The sequence below is a fragment of the Lampetra planeri genome, unplaced genomic scaffold, assembly GCF_965212315.1.
Source record: "Lampetra planeri unplaced genomic scaffold, kcLamPlan1.2.h2 scaffold_1490, whole genome shotgun sequence".
Taxonomy (NCBI): Eukaryota; Metazoa; Chordata; class Hyperoartia; order Petromyzontiformes; family Petromyzontidae; genus Lampetra; species Lampetra planeri.
Genome location: NW_027614213.1, coordinates 329 through 10,384, shown reverse-complemented (window position 1 = coordinate 10,384; position 10,056 = coordinate 329). Strand labels below are relative to the sequence as shown.

General features: G+C 45.3%; 1 protein-coding gene across 1 annotated transcript; it reads left to right on the top strand.

Moving 5' to 3' along the window:
- Positions 1 to 422: 422 nt before the first annotated feature.
- Positions 423 to 9,685, top strand: LOC144739434 (unconventional myosin-Ic-like; the record flags this gene model as incomplete). Its single annotated transcript, XM_078622388.1, is given in 33 exon segments — positions 423 to 440; positions 4,108 to 4,248; positions 4,251 to 4,268; positions 4,344 to 4,459; positions 5,166 to 5,364; positions 5,437 to 5,516; positions 5,621 to 5,801; positions 5,873 to 5,971; positions 6,449 to 6,562; positions 6,648 to 6,659; positions 6,661 to 6,696; positions 6,698 to 6,721; positions 6,798 to 6,836; positions 6,839 to 6,919; positions 7,006 to 7,062; positions 7,064 to 7,089; positions 7,219 to 7,282; positions 7,284 to 7,320; positions 7,418 to 7,491; positions 7,493 to 7,504; positions 7,578 to 7,619; positions 7,621 to 7,670; positions 7,881 to 7,899; positions 7,902 to 7,977; positions 8,075 to 8,103; positions 8,105 to 8,122; positions 8,225 to 8,302; positions 8,458 to 8,538; positions 8,540 to 8,572; positions 9,191 to 9,309; positions 9,387 to 9,429; positions 9,431 to 9,501; positions 9,609 to 9,685. Coding segments are annotated over 33 exon segments (2,164 nt in total), but the record flags the coding sequence as incomplete, so codon positions are not given.
- Between the last annotated feature and the right edge of the window lie 371 nt (positions 9,686 to 10,056).

Below are 10,056 nucleotides of genomic sequence, written 5' to 3'. Positions count from 1 at the left end.
TTTATTCCACCAGCATACGTTTTTTTTTCCCCCCTCACACAGTGGTGTGGCGTGCGAGAGGAGTTCCTGCCCTTGTTTCACGCAGTGTAGTTGAGAGAGGGAAGCAGAGGAGAACGTGTGGAGAGGCAGAATTTTCTCTGACCTGTCAGGGGGGAGATGAATTGAAGGTGTAAATAAGTGGGGCTGTTGGTGGTGGTGATTGGGGGGGGCCGACAAGGAGGAACCAGAGAGTAAGTGAGGAAGTTCAGGAAGAGAAGAGGATTCACTGCTTTGCTCCTGTTGGCCATGGCTGAAGCTCGCTAAGAAGTTCCAGTTGACGAGTCTGTGTGACACCGGAGGAGGAGGAGGAGCACCATCCTGCTGGAGGGGGTGTGGGGGGCACCGATTCAGTGTTCTTCCAGCAGCAGCAACAACAGGACAGGATGAGGTACCAAGGCCGGGTAAGACTCTGACTGCCACGGTGGTCCTTGTTGTGTTTTCACATTCAGAGCTCGTCTCCAAAGAGCTGAACGATGAGTCACACACACATTTCCATGAGTCGTTGTGTAATTTGAGTTTCATATAAGCGACGCAGCTCAAAGGGGATAATGTTGCTTGTTATCCACCGTAAGCAGCAGCAGTGGCACATCAGAGGAGCAGCTAAAGTCCCACAGACGGAGTGGTGGGGCTCTCCTTATAAGGAAGACTCTCCCAATGCCCTCGCCCAGTGGAGCTTTTAGTCGGGGGGGCTGTTTGTCTGCTGTCACTGCGTCAACAGAACACATGTTTCCAATAATCCCAAAGGAAAATCATGCATGGTAAGATGATATAAGATATCAGAGATGAAATATTTACTTTATTGTTCCACACAGCGGTTCTAATATAAAAAAATAGAAGTGTCATAAAAAGTGTACAATGTAAACAGTTACTAAACAATTCAATTAAAAACAATCATTCTAAACATGAGAAATGAGGAAAAATATGTTTAAACTACTGGCAGGATACAATCTTGGAGAACTGGTGGTTTGCATGCCCTCCCTGTGTCTGCGAGGCTTCTCTCCAGGTACTCCAGCTTCCACCAGCCTTCATAAAGCATGCAACCCTAGATTGTCCGTAGGTGTGAATGGCTGTCTGTTCATGTTCATGCTCCGTGATGAGTTGGTCATTTGTCCAGGTTGAGCTGCAGCTTTCAACTAACGGCATCTAGGATCGGTTCCAGCATGACCCTTCAACGGGGTTAAGAGGGGGGAAGTTAACAAACTTTATTTAACAAAAGAATCAAATGCCACAATAACTGTAAGTTTGACTGAACCCCTGAAGGCCTCAGGCCGGTTGAGTGTCTGCAGAGCCGCTGGGATCAGCCAGGGATTTACTGAACGCCTGACAGATGTTTCAGCCAACACATCACACAGATAGTTAGTAGCAGATGGAAACGTGTCCATGTTTCAGGGGCAAAAAGTGTTAACTAGCCTTTAAAATGATATTTTTGTCCTCTGTTCCTGGTGGTAGAACCAGGATGGAAGTAAAATGTGTTACTGTGGAGAGGCAGAAAACAATGATGGCTGTGTTTGGTATGATGGGGGGGGGGGGCGTTGCACTGATGCATGAAGAAGAGTCTTTGTGTTGCTCAGGCTGAATTTGAAAAGAAAAATAATCAAATGAACATAACAAAGACAGAAATGAGGACATGCAGTCAGAACAACAGCTGAAAAGAATATCCAAGGAAAGAAACAGGTAACTTCCTCTGTCTGCGTCCATCCACTGCAGGAAACATGTGTTTCATGCTGATGTGCAGAAAAAACGTCCTTCAGCCATGTTCATTATCAGCTTTAGGCAAACAGTTTGTTTTGTTTCCTCTTTAAAAAGTAAGATATCATTCCTGTGCACACATCTATTCCAATTTACCCAACTGATAAATACACTGAGAAAAATGAGTTTGTGTACATTTGCAAATATTCACCCTAACTCTGATTAAATGTGTTTATTTTATTAATCCACCTACATCAGTATGAAAACAGAGAAAGGCATCAAGAAGTAATTGACTAGAAACCAAAAAGAAGTTGCTAAATAACATTATTTCCAGTCTGTGGTGTTTTGACACACATGCATACACACCCTCTGTGTTTGATATAAAAACATGCCACAGCTGTTGACAGACAACAGAAACAAATTAGTGGCATGTGGGCCCGATCCCCTCACCCTGAACATTCCTCACGGCTTCTATCCTCGGTAAAGTCTGAGCAGTAATTAGCATGTGGACGAACCCACCTGCAGGAATGAGAGAACAATGCTCCAAGGCAGGGCAGGGGAGGAGCGGCCCCCCACCACGCAGTGTTTGCTGACTTTCTCTTGCTCTCAGGTCTTTCCTGGCTTTCCTCCACTGTTGTTCTCTTGTTTTCTGAAGGATTTTCCCTGCACCTAGTGCTCGGAGCTAATGACCCCTTTGCCGGCATGAAACAGCCAAATGAGACCCATGAGAGACAAGAAAAATTCAAGTCCTGTGGAAATCCAGTCCCTTTGTTCCACTTTCTGCTTGTTGTTTTAATTTTAGCTGCGTGCAGAGAAGCAGCAGGGCCTTCGCTCATAAATGTTTCTTGGAAACAGAAGACACAACGATTCGTTGTTTAATAGATCATCGACAGGAGATGAATCAGCTGTACGTTTGATAAGCAATGTTTTACTAGCATGTCATAGTTAATTTAAGGTTCTGTCTAATCCAGGGGTGGGCAGCTCTGGTCCTCCAGGGCCTGTGAAGTTCTGCTGAGGCCTGAAAACGAGCAGGTGTGTTGACCCAGGTGTGTAGGAGTAGGGTGGTATCTAAAAGCTGCAGGATAGGTGTCCCTGGAGGACCAGAGGCTGCCCACCCCTGGTCCTAATCCGTCATCAGATCTGTTATTTCCTGTTCGCAGTGTTTACCTTCACCGACGATGGTTGACATGTCCACACATTCAGTTTGATCTCTGTGTTTACTGTACATGTGCCATCTATCTCTCCATCTCCTTCATTTAAAGACACCATGTTTAGAATTAGGATGGTTTATTATCATTATACAGACAAATGGTACAACAAAACTGGAGCAACAAATAGTAGTTATGTTGTGGATTGCACCTTACCTACTGTCATAGGCCTCCGTTCCACATGCCGTCCAAGTCAGAATTCGAGTTGTTTTATGAGCAGCTGACAGGAAGTTGCCAAATGCCTGACCAGGGATGTCTGACTCGGACATCAATTGAAGAATCTAAGATGGCGGCGCTGTGGTTTTACTGTTTTTGTATCTCTTAGGTCTTCGTTTCCATTACAGTGACTCACACAGACACATCAGTTTCATTTGCTCTCAGTGGGAATGTTGTTATGGTGTAGTTGTTACATGGAATACTACGGAAATACAACTAGAACAAGAACGACTTCTTTCCAACCTGCTATGTTGTGATGAAAGTGGAACATAAACAGTTCAGTTTTACACTCGGAAATTACATCACGGTGAGTTACTGACTTGGATGTCCAGTGCGAGTGGAACACACCATTACCTCAAGTTTCCTGTGTGAGCCTGTGTTTGTCGACATGTCAGATTTCTCACCTTGGAGCCATTACTGCTCACACACGGTTAGGAAAGAAGAACATTAATGTGAGGGTAGAGTCATCTGGAAACATGGAAGGACAAAGTCCAAATGAGACCAAAGCAAAATGAATGAACTGACACTGAACCCTGTGCCTCCAAGACTCTTTCTGTGCACCCGGAATGTTTGCATGATCTATTTGTGGTCATGTCCTCAAGAAGACATGCATGCCTTAGAACGTGAATGAATGGGGGAATTCATGTTTTTTTGTACGAAAACAAAACTAGACATTCTGCTAACAATCTGTCCTAAATCCTACATAATGGACCTTTAAACATCCATCTCTTTTGGACAGTTTCTACTTTGCGTGTTTGTAAAGGTTATTTTATGGACTGTGTTCTGTTGTGCACGTTGGCCAGCAGGTGCTAGTTCTTTCATAAGAGCATAGCTGCATCGGATGAACCTGGAATGAGCCCTCTGTGATCTCTGCGTGTTCTTTGCGGTCCGACACCAGTGACCAGTGAAAATCCACTTCCTTAACTCTCCCCTCACCTTGTCCCTCATGCTGCAGGAGGTGGACATAGAAGGGAGAGTGCGCCTGGTGATGGAGAGTGCGCTGACGGCCCGCGACAGGGTTGGAGTGCAGGACTTTGTCCTGCTAGAAAACTACAACAGTGAAGCAGCTTTCATAGAAAACCTGCGGCGACGCTTCGGAGAGAAAATCTCATCTATGTAAGAACATCGCTGGACTTCAACGCATGGTTTCCACAGACGTGTTTATAATGTTGTAAATATGTTCTGGTTCAGACGTACATTGGCTCGGTGCTGGTGTCAGTGAACCCCTACAAAGACCTGGAGATTTACTCCAAACAGCAGATGGAACGTTACAGAGGCGTCAGCTTCTATGAAATCTCCCCTCACATGTGAGTCACACCGTCCTTTCCGCCACTTTTTCACATTACTCATTTTTAACCACTGTAGTGTTTTTGTTGCTGGTGTGGTCCGTCGCAGGGACACACCAGCCTTCTGCAGCCTACTCTGCCTTTTCCCTGTTAAAATGTTTTTTTTTGGAGGGTCAAAGTTCAGAGTGTTGTACTGTAAAGTTCCTATAGGAAAAATGTGATGTGATTTGTGATGTTGTTTATTAGCTTAATTGACTGAATCTGTCTCATGAATGAGATTCATTTAAATGCAGCTGTTAACTAATATACAGAAACTACAGCTGAGAGACACTGACTGCTGCACGTGTTTTGCTGTGTGTGTGTGTGTGTGTGTGTGTGTGTGTGTGTGTTCTATGTGTGTTGCTTTATGCTGCTGTATGTGTGGCACTGTATCTGTATTGATGTACATGTGTTGCTGTGTTTTGTGTACATGTTGTGTACGTGTGTTGCTATGTGCTGTGTGCTGCATGCGTGTGTTGCTGTACATGTTTTGCTGTGTGTTGCTGTACGAGTGTTGCTGCACATTGTGTTGCTGTGCTGTTTGTCTGTACGGTTGTTGCTGTGTGTTGCTGTACGGTTTGTTACTGTGTGTTGCTGTACGTGTGTTACTGTTTGTTACTGTGTGTTGCTGTATGGTTGTTACTGCATGTTGTTGTACGTGTGTTGTCTGTACGTGTGTTGCTGTTAGCTATGCGTTGTCAGACAATGCCTACAGATCCATGCGCACTGAGCGGAAGGACCAGTGCATTCTGATCTCAGGCGAGAGCGGAGCAGGTAAAACAGAAGCGTCGAAGAAGATCCTCCTGTACTACGCCGTCACCTGCCCCAGGCACCAACACATGGCTGCGCTCAGAGACCGACTGCTGCAGTCCAACCCGGTTCTTGAGGTACTGGAGCCATTGCAGGCAAATCTGATTCTTCCATTATATATATACTTCCTTCCTACATTCATTCACAAGGCCTTTGGAAATGCCAAAACTTTACGGAACGACAACTCCAGCCGGTTTGGAAAATTCATGAACGTCCAGTTTGACTTCAAGGTGATTAATATTTCTTGACTTTGTCACATCATATAAATAACCCCGTGTAAAATGAGGTCTGATGAATTGAAACCGAACCCTCCGTTTTCTGTCTGCTCACTAGGGGGGCACCAGTCGGTGCTCACATCCTCAACTACCTGCTGGAGAAATCTCGTGTCGTGCACCAGAACCACGGTGAGAGGAACTTCCACATCTTCTATCAGCTTCTGGATGGAGGCGATGATGACCTGCTGGACGTGCTGGGCCTGGACAGGAGCCCTCAGAACTACCAGTACCTGGTGAAGGTGTGTGTCACCAGGGCAAACGGCGCTGATGTCACTGACTCCTCGAGTGAATGCCGGGTTGTGTTCCTCAGGGAAGCTGCCCCAGAGTCAGCTCCATCAACGACAGGAGCTCCTGGAGGGCTGTGATGAATGCTCTGCCTGTTATTGGCTTCACCGAGGAGGAGGTGCAGGTCAGTAACACACACACACACACACAACGCGCGCACACACACACGTGGGCTCTACTCTGATGGACTGTACTCATGTATTTGTTCATTTGCAGTTTCACTTGTTTGACACTGGTTAATTTGTAGTTCTGAATGTATAAAACCTGTAAATAAATACCTTAGACTACGGTGGTGCAGCTCTACTGATCGTACCTCTATGAGGAAACATTGTTTCAGCTGGTGCTTTCTATTCTACATTCGTATATTCAGCTACTCTACACATTTTATTTCTATTTTAATGGAATATTTGATGGAATACAAGAGGTATTTAACAGTATATCAGTGCAGTTGAACAGGTTATAGTTTAAAATTGAACAGGTAGTGCAGGTATTGATGGCCTAAGGTATGAAAGGACCCAGCACTTCTTACAGTCAAAAGTATTTTGTTCTTATCTTAAACATCACATGTGCATTGATTCTTGCTCTGGTGTAAAAACCTCAGACATTACTGAACATCATCGCCAGCGTTCTTCATCTGGGAAACACACAGTTTGGTGAAGGAGAGGATGGACAAACATATCTGACCACTGAAGCGACGCTAACCAACGCTGCAAAGGTCAGAATGGTCCCGGGAGTGTGACAGACATCCCATTCTGCACAAACACCTGCAGGAACAAACCAGATGTGTTGTTGTTTTGCAGCTGCTGGGTGTCGGACGGCTCATCGCTCGCTGATGCTCTCACTCACAGAGAAGCTCACTGCCAAAGGAGAGGAGGTGCACATCTTTCTCTTTCTCAATGTTCCACTGCTTACGGCGCGTAACACTATAATTCGGTCCCACTGCGTTACAGATGATCAGCCCGCTGAATTTCGAGCAAGCGGTTTTCTGCCCCGTGACGCCTTAGCCAAGGCTGTGTACGCTCGCACCTTCACGTGGTTGGTGGAGAAGATCAATCAGTCTCTTGCTTATGAGGTGAAGCCCTCGCTCTCAGAACGCGGCGCTGCAAAACATAGGTTTGGGAGATGTTTCAGCGTCTGATCACTTGTGTGTGACTGCAGGATGAAACGTACCACAGCAGCAGAGGCTCCTCAGCCATCGGCCTTCTAGACATTTACCGGCTTTGAAGTGCTGCAGCGGAACAGGTGTGAGTCATGTTACCGCCCCTTTCTTATCAAATCATTATGGTCCTCAGGAGAAGTTCATGGAAACCGTAGTTTTTACCTTCTGTAAGTGGTGTATAAATAAAGTTTGACTGATCGTTGCACTGGTAGTTTCGAGCAGTTCTGCATCAACTACTGCAACGAGAAGCTGCAGCAGCTGTTTATCGAGCTCACCCCTCAGATCGGAGCAGGACGAGTACGAAAACGGAGGGAATCACAGTGAGTCGGCACACACACACACACACACACACACACTTCATCCTCTGTGTGTGTTCATGAGTTTGCCCTGAAATCCGATGTCTGGTATCTTTTCAGTGGGAGACGGTGCCGTACTTTGACAACAAGATCATTTGTGACCTGATCGAGGAGAAGCACAAAGGCATCCATTTCCATCCTGGTGTGTACGACTGACGGCTCCTTGATGAGGCACGTGTGTGTGTGTGATGTTAACTAATGTCTGTGTCCTTCAGGATGAGGAGTGTATGAGGCCTGGAGAGACCTGTGATGTCTCCTTTCCTAGACAAACTGGAGGACGCATTCAGCAGCCATCCTCACTTCATCACGTGAGATTCATCTGAAAACAGGATTTAATATCAAACAGATTGTTTGCACTCATGAACCCAGTCAAAACCTCAGCTGCAGTGACCTTTTGATTTTGAACTGCACCTTGGTGTGAAACTCCCTACATTCAGATACTTTTTATTACTGCCCCCTGTGGGCCAAGGATGAGAAGACGTGTGATTTGCAAAACTTTTTTTTTTTTTTTTTTCCAGTCATAAGTTGGCGAATGGGAAAAAATGCGTCGCATGCTGAGCAGAGAGGAGTTCAGGCTGCTGCACTACGCTGGCGAGGTCAACTACAACGTCACTGGTAAGCAATAAACCACCAATAACCATCATATCCACCAGCTGACTTTACAGCGAATTTCGTACGTATTTCTGTGTGACAAAGGTTTGTGTTCCTTCAGGTTTCCTGGACAAGAACAATGACTGGTTGAAACAGGAACCTGAAGGAGGTGAGGCAGAGTGAAGCAATGTCTTTCTCCACCATCTGATGGAGATGGTGGAGGAGGGACAGAGGTCTTCCTGCTCTGATCACATGTCTTTTTCTCATCCAGGTCATGTGTCAGTCAGACAACGGGATCATAAGTCAGTGCTTCCGCAGAGAGGAAATCTACGACCATAAACGCCCGGAGATGGTGACGAGTGCTTTTTTGTATTTCATCCTCATTAGGTCTTTCTGATTTAAAACCAAAAGGTTTATGTTTCATTATCAGTCATGATAAAGGTGCTGATGACAAAAGTCCACTCAGATATTAAATGCTTCATGTTGTTCTCCCATCTCCTCCACAGGCTGCCAACACAGTTTAAAAGCAGCCTGATGAAACTAATGGAGATGCTGATGCTGAAGGAACCGTCCTATGTGCGCTGCCATCAAACCCAATGATGCCAAGCAGCCAGGTACAGTCTGCACATGTCATACAGTGGATACTTCTCTATTAAAAAAAAACAAAAACGCTCTTTAAGGAGCTTTTGTCTTTGTATCTTTTGCACTAATGTACATGTACTTCAAATACCTTAACTGTGCTGTGTTTTACAGTGTTTTAGAAAGTACAATAACAATAGGGGGGATAAAATAACAGTGACAAATATATGTTACAGGTAACGTGAAAAAACAGGTAATATGAAAATTACCCAGGTTGTTTATAAAACTATCCGTGTTTTCGGGTTATGTAGAAATAACCCAGCTAATTGCCCATTTTTTCACATGACCCATGACATATAAACAACATGATATACGGTTCAACTAAGAGAAAAAAAGATATTTAATACAGGATAGATGATAGATTTCTATTTTATATATTTTGAATGGTATTTGTTTTTTTATTCTATTTCTTTTTTCATTTGCTTGCACACCATTGGTTCAGAAGAAATAATATTTCGTCTTGCGCATGTAAAAGCGACTGACAGAAAAAACTAATAAAGACAGTAACAAGACCAAACTATGTGTAAATATCAGATAACGGCAGACAAAGTATCTCAAACATATGAAATATATAAGATGATAAAATCTCCTCCTGCAGGTCGGGTTTGATGAAGTTCTCGTGCGACACCAGGTGAAGTACCTGGGTCTGATGGAGAACTTGCGCGTCAGGAGAGCTGGCTTTGCCTACAGACGGCGCTTTGAAGTCTTTCTGCAGCGGTGAGTCCCTCAACCGGTGGTCCCTCGTCCTCCATTTCCATCCTCTGACACTCAAAACGCTGTGCAAACGCTCACAGATATAAGCCGCTGTGTCCGGAGACGTGGCCCAACTGGCACGGCCCACTTGGTGGACGGCGTGTCCACGCTGGTCACTCACCTGGGCTACACAGCAGAGGAATACAAGCTGGGCAGGTACGTCACTAGAAGAAGAAACACAGGACAGTTACTTGGTCGGCGTGAGGTCAAGTGTGTCACAGAGTCCTTACCGTGCCAACATGTTCTAATCATACTTCCTGTAGGTCAAAGATCTTCATCCGTTTCCCAAAAACACTCTTCGCCACTGAAGATGCACTGGAGGCAAAAAAGCCAGACATAGGTAATAGAAATAACAGAGACATGGATGGAGGGGATGGATGGATGGATGGATGGAGGGATGGATGGATGGATGGATGGACTGATGGAAGGATGGATGGATGGATTGATGGAGGGATGGATGGATGGGATGGATGGATGGATTGATGGAGGGATGGATGGATGGATGGATTGATGGAGGGATGGATGGATGGATGGATGGATTGATGGAGGGATGGATGGATGGATGGATTGATGGAGGGATGGATGGATGGATGGATGGATTGATGGAGGGATGGATGGATGGATGGATTGATGGAGGGATGGATGGATGGACTGATGGAGGGATGGATGGATGGATGGAGGGATGGATGGATGGACTGATGGACTGATGGA